The following is a 15,157-nucleotide window of genomic DNA, read 5'->3' as shown; positions in this document are numbered from 1 at the left end:
GTAATGGAAGAATTCAGGAAAATAACACAGGAACACAATGTCAAAATAAGCAACCTACTAGAAATCATACAAAATCAGGAATTGGGAATCAAAAAAATAAACTACATGATTTCAAAAATGGACAATGCAATAGATTATATGAACAAATTTGAAATAATAGAAGACAGGATCAGCAAAATTAGAGACAAATTCTTGGATACCACATGCTTTGAGAAAAAATCAGAGGAAAGAATGAAGAAAAATGAAGAAACCCTGAGAACGATATTGGATAAAACCAAAAGCTCAAATTTGTGTGTGATCAAAATTCCAGAACAGGGAGAAAATGAAAAACACAGAGAAGATCATTGAAGATTTGCTGACAGAAAATTTCCCTGATATCATGAAAGATGAAAAACTGACCATCCAAGAAGCTCAACAGACCCTATGTAGGATAGACTCCAAAATTTAATCACCAAGAGATATCATAACAACCCTCGCTAATACCAAAGACAAGGAAAGAAGCCTGAGAGCAGCTTGAGAAAAATGAAAAGTCACAAAGGGGAAACAATAAGACTAAGCTCTGATTACTTGCCAGAAAACATGCAGGCAAGAAGGCAATAGGATGACATGTATAAAATCTTGAAATAAAAAAATTAAAAGTGCTAACCAAGAATAATACATCCTGCAAAACTCTCACTCAAATATGATGGTGAAATTACAACATTTCCAGGTGAAATTAAGGGAACATGGAAAATCCAAATCAAACTTTTAAGAATTATTAAAGAGAGTCCTTTGGTTGGAGAACCTACAACAGCAGATAACAACCTGAAACTAGGACACGGGGCAGCATCAGCCACATACCAGCCTACGTAGTGAACACTCAAGGATGAAACAAAACTAAAATATTTACAACAGGGATCCATTGACATCAATCTGTAAATGACAACAATATCAAAACAACAAAAGAGGGAAAAATGGTGTAGGTATAGAACTTTTAAATGGAGAGGAATTCATGATAATGTCAAGTAATAAAAGACTGGTTTAAGCTTGTGAACATAGGGATAAATTTCAAGGTAAACACAAAGAAATTTAACAAAACTATTTTTATTCATCAAAATAAAGAATAAAAATATAAAATCTCAGTAAAACACAAAATCTACAAAGACGAATGAAAGAAAAAAAGTCACAAACAAAAGGAATTCAGCACAGGAGAGTAAGAAAAACAAAGAAAATATCAGCAACACAAAAAATCACTTCAAAATGACAGCAGTAAACTCATACCTATCAATAATCACTTGAAAGTAAAAGGCTTAAACGCACCCATGAAGAGAAAGAGAGTGACTGAATGGATAAAAAAAGGACCCATTAGCATGCTGTCTACAAGAGACACACCTTAGAAACAAAGACATAAATATATTAAAAATTAAAGGGTGGAAAAGAAAATCAAGCAAACAGAAACCAAAAAAGAGGAGTGGAAATATAATCTCAGATAAAATAGACTTTTAAAACAGAATCCACCATAAGAGACAGGGAAGGATGCTATATAATGATTAAACGGACAATCTGCCGTGAGGACATAACCATAATAAATATCTACGAACCCAATGACAGGGCTCCAAAATACATAAAACAAACTCTAATAGCGCAAAAAAGAGGAATCGACGGTTCCACAATAATAGTAGAAGACTTCAACACATCACTCTCGGTAAAGTGCAGAAGAACATCTAGAAAGAAACTCAGCAACGATACAGAAGACCTGAAGGCCACAATCAAGCAACTTGACCTCATAAACATATAAAAAACACTCCATCCAATGGCAGCACCATACACAACCTTTCTCTATGCACTTTGTATGTTCTCCAGAATAGACCACATCTTAGGGCACAAAGCGACCTCAAGAAAAACCAAAACTTTGAGAAAATACAAGGCATCTCCTTTGATTACAACACCATTAAAATAGAAATTACTATCAGGAAGAGAAATGGAAAAAAAAATCAAATATATGGAAACTGAATAACACCTTCCTTAAAAACCACTGGGTACAGAAGAAATCAAAGATGGAATAAAAAAATTTCTAGAATCAAAGGAGAATGTAAGCACATCATACTAAAACCTTTGGGACACAGCAAAGGCAGTGCTCAGAGGTCAATTTATAGCAATAGATGTGCACATCAAAAAGGAAGAAAGGGACAAAATGAAAACATTAGTTATACAACCTGAACAAATAGAACACCCACAGCCACCAGAAGAAAGGAAATAATAAAGACGAGAGCAGAAATAAATGAAATCGAGAATAGAAAAACACTAGAAACAACCAATAAAACCAAAAGCTGTTTCTTTGAAATGATCAATAAAATTGACAAACCATTGGACAAACCGAGAAAAGAAAAACAGGAGAAGATACGAAAAACCCAAAGAAGTAACGAAATGGGGGACATTACAACAGACTCAACTGAAATAAAAAAGATCATAACAGAGTGCTACAAAGCTACACTCCAACAAATTAACAAACCTAGAGGAAACGGACAAATTTCTAGAAACGCGCTACCTACCTAAACTAACATAAACAGAGGTCGAAAATCTCACCAGACCCATAACAAGAAAACAAATTGAAAAGGTAATAATAATAAAAAAAAAATTCCAGCCAAAAAAAAGCCCTGGCCCAGATGGCTTCACTGGAGAGTTCTACAAACATTCAGAGAATAGCCTGCACCACTACTGCCCAAACTATTTCAGAAAAAATAAAAGGAAAGGATATTTCCAATTCATTCTATGAAGCCAGCATAAACCTGATACCAAAGACAGGGAAAGACACCAAAAAAAAAAAAAAAGACAGTTACAGACTAGTACCTCTCATTAATATAGATGCAAAAATTTTCAACAAAATTCTAGCCAATAGAATTCAGCATCATATAAAAATTAATACGTCCCAGCCAAGTGGGATTCATACCAGGTCGTAAGGATGGTTCAACACTAGAAAATCAATCGATGTAATCCACCACATAAATGAAACAAAAATAAAGAATCACATGATCATCTTGATCGATACAGAAAAGGCATTCAATAAGGCCTAACACCCATTCCTGATAAAATACTCTCAATGACATAGCTATAGAAGGGAAATTCCTCAACGTAATAAAGGATGTCTACACAAACAGCCAACACCATTCTTAAAGGAGACAGGCTAAAAACAAATCCCCTAAGAACAGGAACAAGACAACGATGCACTTTATCACCAATCTTATTTAACATTGTGCTGGAAGTCCTAGCTAGAGCAATACAGTAAGAAAAAGAAATAAAGGGCATCTACATTTGTGAGAAAGAAGTAAAACTGTCCATATTATGGGATGATATGATACTATACATAGAAAATCCAAAGGACTCCACAAGAAAACTACTGGAACTAATAGAAAGATTCAGCAGAATATAAGATAAACATACAAAACTCACTTGGATTCCTATACACCAATAAAGAGAGCTACAAAAAGGAAATCAGGACAGCAATACCGCTTATAATAGCACCTAAAAAAATAAAATACTTAGGAATAAATCTAACCAGGGTTATAAAAAAACCTATACAAAAAAACTAGAAAAGACTACTGCAAGAATCCAAAAGAGACCTACATAAATGGAAAAACATACCATGATCATTGATAGACTCAACATTGTGAAAATGTCAATTCTACCTAAAGCAATCTACAGATACAATGCAATCCTGATCCAAATACCAATAAAAAAAAAAAAAAAAAGAAAAACTAATCATTATCTTTATACGGAAAGGAAGAGGTCCCACATAAGTAAAGCACTATCTGGTGGCATAGTGGTTAAGAGTTCAGCTGCTAACCAAAACGTTGGCAGTTCAAATCCACCAGCTGCTCCTTTGAAACCCTATGGGGAAGCTCTACTCTATCCTATAGTGTGGCTATGAGTCAGAGTCGACTCGATGGCACCTAATAACAACAACAACATTGAAAATGAAGAATAAAGTAGGAGGACTCACACTACTTGACCTCAGAAACCACTATGCAGCTCTGTGAGTCCAAATAGCCTGGTAGCGGCACTGTGGAATAGAATTGAGAGTCCAGATGTAAATCCATCCACTTACAGACATCTGATTTTCGACAAAATCTTGAAGTCCATTAAATGGGGGAAAAGACAGTGTTTTTAACAAATGGTGCTGGCAAAAAGGGATAATCATCTTCAAAAAATTGAAACAGGACCATACCTCACACCATACACAAAAACTAGTCCAAAATGGATCAAAGACCTAAATATAAAACCGAAAACTGCAAGGATCATAGAAGAAAAAATAGGGCCAATGCTAGAGGTCCTAATACATGGCATAAATAGGATACAAACCATAACTAACAATACATAAACCCCAAAAGATAAACTAGATAACTGGGACCTTCTAAAAATTAAACACTTAAGCCAGTCAAAAGCTTCACAAAAGAGTAAAAAGAGAACCTACAGACTAGAAAAAAAACTTTTGGCTATGACAAATGCGACAAAGGTCTAATCTTTAAAACCTATAGGAAAATCCAACACCTCTGCTACGAAAAGACAAATAATCCAATTAAAAAACAGGCAAAGGATATGAACAGATGCTTCAACAAAGAAGACATTCAGGAGGCTAACAGACACATGAGGAAATGTTCATGATCATAAGCCATTAGAGAAATGCAGATCGAAAGTACCATCTCACCACAACATCACTGGCACAAATCAATTACAAATGTTGGAGAGGCTGCAGTGAGATCGGAACTCTTACGCACTGCTGGTAGGAATGCAAAATGGTACAATCATTTTGGAAAACGATATGGTACTTCCTTAAAACTTAGAAATAGAAATCCTATAGGATCCAGCAATTGGACTTCTAGGAATATATCCTAGAGAAATAACAGCCATCACACGAATAAGTATATGCACAACCATGTTCACTACAGCATTGTTCGCAATTATAAAAAGATGGAAACAACCTAAGTACCCATCAACAGATGAATGGGTAAACAAACTATGGTACATACACATAATGAAATGATTCCCAAAGATAAAGAACAATGATGACTCTGTAAAACATCTCACAACTTGGATGAATCTGGAGGGCATCAGGCTGACTGAAGTGAGTCAGTCACAAAAGGGCAAATACTGTATGAGGCCACTAGTATAAAAACTCATGAAAAGGTATATGCACAGAAAAAAAGCAATCTTTGACGGTTACTAGGGAGGGGAAGTGTATGGAGGGTAAAACAGTAACTAGAGAAGGAGTGGTAACTTTGGTGAAGGGTAAGACAGTACACAATACTGGGGAAGTCAGTACAACTTGACCAAGACAAGAGCATGGAAGATTCATAGACACATTGAAACCCCCTGAGAGACCGAATTACTGGGCTGAAGGCTGTAGACCATGGTCTCAGGAGACATCTAACTCAATTGGCATAACATAGTTCATAAAGAAAATGTTCTACATCCTACTTTGGTGAGTAGTGTCTGGGGTCTTAAAAGTTTGTGAGTGGTCATCTAAGATACTCCACTGGTCTCACCCTGTCTGGAGCAAGGGAAAATGAAGAAAATAAAAGACACAAAGGAAAGATTAGTCCAAAGGACTAATGGACCACAACTACCACAGCCTCCACCAGACTGATTCCTGCCCAAATAGATGATGCCTGGCTACTACCACCGACTTCTCTGACAGGGATCAAAACAGAGGGTCCCAAAAAGAACAAGAGAAAAATGTAGCACAAAATTCTAACTCACAGAAAAAGACCACACTTACTGCTCTGACAGAGAAATTAATTTGCTCTGTAAACCTTTGTCAAAAGCACAATAAAAGCGAACTAAAACAAACAAACAAACAAAAAAGATAATGAAGGGTCTTCCACTAGAGTTTGCAGAGAGAGCATACTAGTGCCCAAGCCCTGAATCTGGACTTCTAGTCTCCAGAACTGTGCGACAGTGAGTTTCTATTCTCTAAAGCCACCTCCTTTGTGGTGTTTTGTTATGTCACCCCTAGGAAACCTAGACACTCTTTCTCCAGTTTTCACTGGACAATGATCTTGTGTTCACCTTCTTCTAACACTGTTTCCCTGGACACTTGGTGAATAGGAAAAGTCATCTGTGTTAGTTGGAAACACAGGCTTGGATTGATAAATATTTGGGAAAGGCACACCTTTGAACTTCTGAGTGCACTGTGATTTTTCTGTCAGTGCTCCCCTTGGCAGCTCCTGGAAGTTCTACCAAAGTTCTCTTTAGGGAGATATTGACCCTTATGAAGCCTTTAATGAGAAAATTAAGAGACAGAAAAAAAAAAACAATTAGATATTTTTCAACCTTATTCCTAATAAACAAAATGCAAGTTAAAACAGACAAATATGCCATATATCTAGCACGTGGTAAACAATACTTTATTCAGTGGGGGAACAGGTAGAAGGAGGTATGATGGAAATAAGACTACTCACCGAAGACCCTTTCATATAATTTTAATTTCTGAAATTTGTAGTTATACTTCATAGTTTAAAAAAGAAGTTATTTAAAAAAGGGAAGAAGAAGCAAAACCTAAAATTTAAAACAAACTAGAGCAAATAAATTTAAAATTTCATCAATATGGTAATGGAGCCATGGAAAGATCAGAATTATTACAAGTTGTTTTGGAAGAGAGTACTCACACACAGCCTAGAGGCAAACATCCTCGGACAAAAGAAATGCAAAGAAATTTTAACTTTCATTCAGTAGTTGAGCTGTTATTTAATAATAATGTTAGCATTTCCCTGGGGATGTTATCTTTATAAATGTCATAAAACGGAAAGAAAACAGTAAAAAGAAAATACATTACAAAGTTAGTTAAAAACTGTATTATTAAGTTTTGCTTGTAAAATCCAATTGAATTTTAAATGTCATTTATAATTCAAAGATTTGACCAATAAAAGGTACTGGAAGTGATGAGATTTTAATAGAATTGAACATTCTCAACTAGGACAATAGTACACAATTCTTGGAGTCTAAATTGTTGTTGTGTGCCATCGGGTCAATCCCGGCTCATAGTGACCCTATTTGACAGAGTAGAACTACCCCACCGAGTTTCAAGGCTATAAATCTTTATGGCAGCAGACTGCCACTTATTTCTCCCATGGAAGCAGCTAGTGGCTTCGAACCACCATCCTTTCTGTTAGTAACCAAGGACTTAAGTTGTGCACCACCAGGCCTCTAATAAAAGTATCGGAGCTAATGGAAAGATGCCTGATGGCAGGTGATGGGCAGGAGAAGGACACAGTGAGCTGAGAACATTGTGCTGTACTACAAGAGGAGAAATGCGCAAAGACTAATGGGGATATGTCAGATACGGTCAGGAGTCAGCTTTGGGGGCACTCATTAGCCAAATTTGGAGTAATTTGGCCTCAAAAGGAAGAAATGACTATAATTGATTGTGACAAATTGAGCAAATGAAATTCCTGACTTCTTGATACACAACAAAAAGAACAGGGAGAGCTCTTCACCCAGCTCCCTTAGTGCTGTAGTTCCTACAGATGTCTTCCAAGTTCTGTAAGACTTGATTTACTCTTTAAAAGTTTTGTATTTTTGTAGAAATTAAAAATGTTTCTAGTAAAGAGTGTATTAAGTATTTGAAGTTATTTGAACTGTATGAACATAAAAATTGTATTTCTGAATCTTACTGTTGAATATTTACCAAAACTCCTCTACACTCTTTGTGAAAATATTATTAGGCTGTATGATACTTACAAAGTCTTGTTGCCTTTTTAGCCATCTTTATTTTAAAATATTCCTGTGATTCAAATACGATATATGTTAAAAATTTAAAATACAGGCAAGGATAAAGGAGTTAAACACTAATACTTGCTCCTATTATCTCTAAACTCAAATACGATATTGTTGATGGGTACCTTTGAGTTGATTTTGCCTTATAGTGACCCTGTGTGACAAAGTAGAACCAATAGGGTTTTCTTGGTTGTAATCTTTACAGAAACAGATTGCCAGGCCTTTCTCCCATGGAGCCACTGGCTGGGTTCAAACCACCAACTTTTGGGTTAGCAGCCATTTGTGCCATCAGGTCACCTTAACCCAAACATAGTCATTGGAATATGTTATCAACTTTCCTGCCTATCTTTCTTCTGTAGACATTAATTCAGAGCTTACAGTATCGTGTGCATGTATTTGTGTGTGTGTGTTTAGACATGATATTGGATTTTTATCACTTTTTATGTCAGTGTTTTATGATTGCTATAAACACAATTCGATTTTAGTCTCTCCTTATAATTACTTTTAATTATTAAGTGTGCTAGACATCTTGTAGAAAACCATACATTTGATCTTTTTTGGCATATTTATCTATAGATAGATAAGTAGACCAATATTAAGAACTGGTAAATAATTGCTTCTATTTTGTTACTAACATGGGCCTGACTTAGTTTGGTTTTTACATGTCAGTCATGTAACATTATTTTGAAGATGGAGACCACCAGATCTTTTCCATTTCCTCTGAAGCAGGGAGCCTCAGAAAGCTTCAGACATTATGTCAAAAACTTTGAGACTTAGGAAAGTGATGGACTGAAGCAGATACTAAAATGAGTCCCTCTAATATCTTGCCAAGGATGTGTTAGGAACAGGACACATAGCTTTACGGTTTGCCAAGTTTTAAGATGGTGCTTTCTAGTGTCAGATATTGGTCTCTCGAATTATAATTACATCATTTACTTAATATTTAATGCAAATTCTCATTTATGAATAAAATGACAACATTTAGAAAATAAAATTGCAAAAACTAGATTAATAATACAAAATTGAGGATATGTATGTATATTGATTATATAAGCACATTTTAACCAAAGTATGATTTTTCACAACTGGGATACTCCAACTTCCCTTCCTGACATCTTGCTCGAAAAGTGGCTCTCAGTGTCTTTGCCGTATATCCCCATTTACAAGTAAATTCAACAGTATCACTTGTTTTTGAATAAATTCCTTTGTCATACTTCCATTTTAACTTTATATTATGCATTTCCATCATTTCTTCCGATACTACACAAGCTTCTGAAAGAAAAGACAAACAAAACTTATTAGTACACAAAGAATTATTTTCACAGACTTTCAGAGTTTCAAGTAGAATGTTAGATAATGGTTCAGAAATTCTTTCTCTAAATCTTTCCAAACTGTCTCTGTGAAAAATCACCATGTATATTTACATATTGTGAAAATGGTAAACCTACATAACCTAACCTATTGCAAGTCAAGTCAATCATGACTTGTCAAGTTAATCCAACCCCATATGTTATACCATAGAATTGCCTCATAGATTTTCTTGGCTGTACTCTTTACAGGAGCAGATTGCCAGGCCTCTTTTCACAGCACTGTTTGGTGGGCTCAAACCCCAACCTTTAGGTGAGTAGATGAGTGCAAATTCTGTGTGCCACCCAGGGAACTTGAAACTAGTAAATGATGTAAAAATGACATACTTACCGAGTGATAACTAGATGTTATTATCAGAGAATCATAACATGAATTATATTAAGAGTTTTGACTAAAGAAATGTTCATATCTATGTTTCAGCAAGAATTTACAAAACTTCATATCCTCACATATCAACACGGGAAAACACTACGGAGCAGTTCTACTCTGTAACACGTGGAATTGCATCGAGTAAAAATTGACTCGATAGCAACAGGTTTTGCTTTATTAATATTTGGAAGTCAAGTATTCAACAAAATGGTTCTTCACTAATTTATATAGTATAAATAGTAAAACATCTTCCTCATTACTCTGATTTTTCCATGTACAGGAGAATACTGAAGTACTTACCTAAGCATTTTGGCGCTTCTGACCACTGTCCATTTCTACACGTTATATGTTTGTCGCCCTGAAGTTCATAGAAGGCCTGGCACTGGTACTCAACTGTTGATCCTTGAGCATATGTGGGTAATGGGAATGAAGTTATGTCTCCATTTTCAATAGGTGGAGGGAACCCACATTTTCCTTCAGAATCTAAATATATATATATACATATATATTTTATATGATTTATTGAGATATCAGATCAATAAACAGATTAAAATGAGGCAAAATACAATTAAACATAATATGTAAAATTTCTGAGGAAAGAAATGATTCACTGAAGAATTCTAATCATATAAATTGAGAGCTACAATATTTTTCAGTTCTTCCTTTTATCCTACTTTAAAATACACTAAAACACTAATAAACATGTCTGCTTTGCAGTATTACAGTATCAATTTTTTCTTCATGAATATATGCAGAAAAATTCATAGCCAAGAGAAACAAAGGAATTTTTCCCTTTCTGTTATATGACATACTGTGGTGTCTATTGGGTCTCTAGCCATTTTTTATTTTATTACAAAAGAAACATCAATTCCATGCAAAAATTCAATGAATAAAAAATGTGTATTTGTACTCCTGCTAAGCATTACTAAAAATCTTTGACATATTATATAAAACCAAAGTAAGAACACTCTGAAAGATGAAAAGAAGAAGTTGGACTTTGGGGCTCAAGGAACCATATGATAGTAAGTTATTTGGGTTTCCTTTTTGTCTCCTGTATATCCTGAACTGGGCACTGGAGAAGGCTGCAACCCAGAATCGATATCCAGTTCAGACAGAATAGTTCCAAGGAGAGTCTCTTTCTCTAACCAAAGGTTCTGGAAAGGAGTAGCCTAGCAAGACAGCAATCTTTTGAACAATACTCTACCTACTCTAGAATATCACCACAGAAGAAATAAAGACCATCATCCCCACTCTCATGATCATCGGGGCTGAGTGGTCTAGACTTCCATTCACACCCTGGGGTAACAAGGCACCTGTTCCCTTTCCATGGTGTCAATGAGGCCAAATAGGAAGCCTGGTTTGCACCCTGCATGGCAGTAATGGAGGTCTACTAAAATATCAGATTTAAATAGAATTCAGAGTTTCAAAACACACTACCCGAAATGTACAGGATACAACTGAAAATCACGCATAATATCAAGGCTGGGGAAAAACTCAAAAGAGAAAAGACAAGCAACAGAGGTCAACACTCAGATGACTCAGATGTTGAAATTACCCAAGAAGGATTATTAAAATCTAATGGGGATTATGTAACTAAAAAATATGCTAACAGACATTCTGAAAAATTCACTGAGTTCAATACCTGACTGGAGATAACAGAAGAGTGAATCCAAAACTTGATTATAAAATAATAAATATTAACCAATGTAAAAGTAGAGGGAAAAGAAGAGTGTGGAGTGGGATAAAAAATATTCAAAATAAAATGGATGAAAATTTCCCAAATTGGGCATAAAGCATAAACCTGCATATTCAAGAAGCTGAATGAACTTCAAACAAGATAAACTCAGAGAAATCTGTGTCAAGATACATCCTAATCGAATAGCTGAAAAGTAAAGTAAAAGAAAAAAAATCTTGAAAGCAGCTAGAGCAACACTATGGATTACCTAAAAGGGCAGAAGGATTCAAATGACAACAGGTTATCTCATCTGAAATCAAGGGAGGTCAGAAGGAAGTGATATGACATTTTTCAAACTCTGAAAGAAAGGAACTGTCTACCACAAATTCTATATGCAGTAACACCATCCTTAGGAATAATGGGGAAATAGAGACATTCTCAGACAAAGGAAAACTAAGAGAATTTGTCTCCAGCGGACCCATCCTTAAAGAATGGCTAAATTAATTTCTTCAAATAGAAAGAAAAACAAAACAGAAGGAGAACTGAGACTTCAGGAAGGAAGAAAGAAAAATGGAGTAGATAAAAAATAATAGGGGTATATATAATAGACTCTCTTTCTCCACATGAGTTTGTTCAATTTTGGCTGTTGAAGTAAAATTATATCATCTGATGTGGTGCTCAGTGTATGCAGAGGAAGCACTTAAGACATATCTATTAAAAATGTGGTGAGGGTAAATGGAGTAACTGGGCAAAATCGAAGCAATGTTTATATGCTTTGTCTGAAGTAGTGAAATTGCAATACAAGTACCTCCCCACACAGGGAATAAGGTTTGTTACATTCATAACGCACTCTCTCCCTAGGTGGATACCTAGTCTTCTGCTTTGAGATAATATTAGCATTTTTCACTTCTGGTGGATTCTCACAAGAAATATCTGAATAGAAAGAAAAATAGTCTCTTCATTAGGGTTCATTTTGAGTAGCAAATCAATAAATGAAATTGCAAGTTTTTTCAAATGAGGTTTAAAAATCAGTAGATAACCTATCATGACAAAATAAAAAAATTATACAAAAGATTGAGGAAAAGTACATTAATAAAATACATAAGGTAGAAATGGTAATAATAGAGCCTGAAGACATATGGGTAGTCATAATGCTTGCATTCTGATTTATGTATATATGTCTATTTTTTCTTTTTGGTTCTGTAAAAATCTAAGTTATATGTAATTATTTCAAATATTTTACAGAATTATGTATTAAGAAGAAGATAATGGATAAGCTGACAGCAGAGCGAATGACGATGAGATTAGATTGATGAGTAGTGATTACTTAGGCTTTAGGAACAAAGACAAGAAGTCTGAAAATAAAGATTAGGAGATGTTAAAAGCACACACAAGAGGATTTAAAAGGAAATAATTTGGCCCATGTTTCCAAACTTTTCTTATTACTAAGGCTAAAATTTTCTGTCAGAATCCAGGATTTTCCAGAGATAAATTGTTAAACTCTACAATTAGTGTTTAGTTGCTTATTTGTACCATTTACGTATGCTTTGAATAAAAGATATTCATCATCCATGGAATAAAATTAAATACACTTTTAAATAAGATAATTAAAAATATATACTTCTGCATTCTAGTGGGGTAGGCCATTTTCCTCCTAAACATTTTATAGATTCAGGTCCATCAATCCCAAAACCATCAGTACAGTTGTAGGTAACTTCTTCTCCATGTTGGTAGCTGTCTAACTCATGAGACAGAACACCATGGTCAATCAAAGGTGGTGGCTCACAAGGCAGCCCTTAAAAACCAATGAAAGAATGCATTCATGTTTCATTTCTTCTTCTGAAATTTAATTTTATGTACTGGGTTTCCCATTTAGTAGTTTTACTTGAAAAGAAGTGAAAACACAGGAGTTACTATCACACCACAAAAAGGTGCACAAACACTTTCTAAATCCTCCATTCTGTTGTCTGTCACAACCTGAGCAAGAAATGGTGACTTACAATGTCGATGCATTTAGGAAGGATATAGACAGTGCTTCTCTAACCAGTCATGAGTGTTAAAAAGAAACGCATTGAAGATGAATGATCCTAGGAAACGTACCATTATGTTCTAAGAAATCAGAAAGAACGTTGTAGGAAAAACAGTATAAAAATTAAAAAAAAAAAAAACCAGTTGGCAAAGCAAACATTATAACTTATATAAATAGCTAAATTTAATTATTCCATGCATCACATGGAATAATAAATGGCAGAGTTTAAAGGGATTCTATAATGGACTAGTGAAATTAACAAAAAAAATTGATTATGCAAAAATTATTTTAATTGTGAAATATAAAAATAATTATATATATATAAATTATATTGTCTTATGACTTTGGTGACAACTGATTATTTTAAATAAATTATTCAGAAAACAAATTTACTTGTCCATACGCCCTCACCTACACACTGAGGTGGAGAACTCCATTTTCGCATGTGGCATGTTATCCCATCTTCTTTGGATAGCTTGAAACCATCTTCACAGACATAAGTTAATTTAGTGCCATGTGGGTAGAGTCCAGGTTTGGATGTTCTTTGCTTTTTTCTGAAAATCTAGATGACTTAATTGTTCCATTTTCAATACTAGGTGGTGGAGAACATAGAATGTTTTCTATATGAACAACAAAGAGATCAAAGGGTCAAGCACAAATACAACTTTTAAATGGAAAAATAAAATCAAACACTATTTGGGATTAAAAAATAAAGGTAATTTAAATAAATATCATTGTTTAAAAACTGAACAACTATCTGGAGCTTGCAAGGATATTTTTTGCCACAATATCTATGCTGCTATTCGCTTGTTAAATATCCTACTTCATTCTTCTGTTCATTATGAGGAAAGAAATAATAACAAACAACTTTATCTGGTATTTTAATAATATCTCTAAGGCTTTTGTCGTATTGATTTCACAGTATAAGGGAATGAATGCTGATTAATTTGGGCATAGATTGTAGTTTACTGTTTTAGTTGAAAAGTAATAGACATAAAGAAAGGTCTTCACCTCGTTCAATTATGCAAAGCACTGTAGAGTATTAACCTCATTTGGAAGGAATGTTCTAAAGCAAGTTATGAACTACTAACCAACACAGCGAGGTATTGACTGCCATCTTCCATCTTTGCACACGATTTCATCTCCATCCTGAATTAGGTAATTTTCTCGACAGAGAATAGATATTTTTTCTCCTTCTTGATAATTCACTGTCATTGTCATATTTCGAGTGTTAGGAATGTGAGGTGGAGGTGGGCAATTTTTTTTTATTTCTTCTAAAAACAAAAAATTAGATTGATTAAAAAATCATAAATTAAAAATACAGAGGATAGTTTTAATACAGAGAATATTTGATACCAATGTATTATAAATGATCATATAATAATTATTATGCTCTGTATTTGTGGCATGAAACCCTGGTGGCTTAGTGGGCAAGTGCTACAGCTGCAAACCAAAATGTCAGCAGTTTGAAGCCACCAGGTGTTCCTTTGAAACTCCATAGGGCAGTTCTACTCTGTTCTGTAGAGTCGCTATGAGCCAGAAACCAGTAGCTGGCAATGGGTTTGTTTTTTCTGTTTTTTTTTTTTTTTTTAAATATGTAGAGCCCTGGTGATGTAGTGTTCATAACAGCCCAGAGCTCTTAATCAAAAAGTCAGCAATTTGAATCCACCAGCTCCTTGGAAACCCTGTGGGGCAGTTCTACTCTATGGTATGAGTCAGTACGGACAGCCGGCAACAGTTTTTTTTTTTTTTTTTTTTTTTTATTTTCGTCTCTCTCCCACCCGCTGACCAGTCCCTTTCATGTCTGATGAGTTGTCTTCAGGGATGGTTCCTGTCCTGTGTCAACAGAAGGTCTGGAGAGCATGACCGCCGGGATTCCTCCAGTCTCAGTCAGACCATTAAGTTTGGTCTTCTTATGAGAATTTGGGGTCTGCATCCCACTGCTCTCCTGCTCCCTCAGGGGT

General features: G+C 34.9%; 1 protein-coding gene across 1 annotated transcript in view; it reads right to left on the bottom strand.

Moving 5' to 3' along the window:
* Nucleotides 1-15,157, bottom strand: part of LOC126066873 (complement factor H-like) — a 111,189-nt gene that overhangs the window by 42,489 nt on the left and 53,543 nt on the right. Inside the window, 7 exon segments of the mRNA XM_049868291.1 lie at nucleotides 6,149-6,254; nucleotides 8,917-9,024; nucleotides 9,790-9,972; nucleotides 12,786-12,959; nucleotides 13,605-13,733; nucleotides 13,736-13,813; nucleotides 14,285-14,467. Of these exon segments, the coding sequence (XP_049724248.1) occupies nucleotides 6,149-6,254; nucleotides 8,917-9,024; nucleotides 9,790-9,972; nucleotides 12,786-12,959; nucleotides 13,605-13,733; nucleotides 13,736-13,813; nucleotides 14,285-14,467 (961 nt within the window).

Source organism: Elephas maximus, chromosome 24 (genome assembly GCF_024166365.1).
Source record: "Elephas maximus indicus isolate mEleMax1 chromosome 24, mEleMax1 primary haplotype, whole genome shotgun sequence".
Classification (NCBI taxonomy): Eukaryota; Metazoa; Chordata; class Mammalia; order Proboscidea; family Elephantidae; genus Elephas; species Elephas maximus.
Note: the sequence above shows the minus strand (reverse complement) of the source record. Positions and strands in the feature narration are given on the sequence as shown.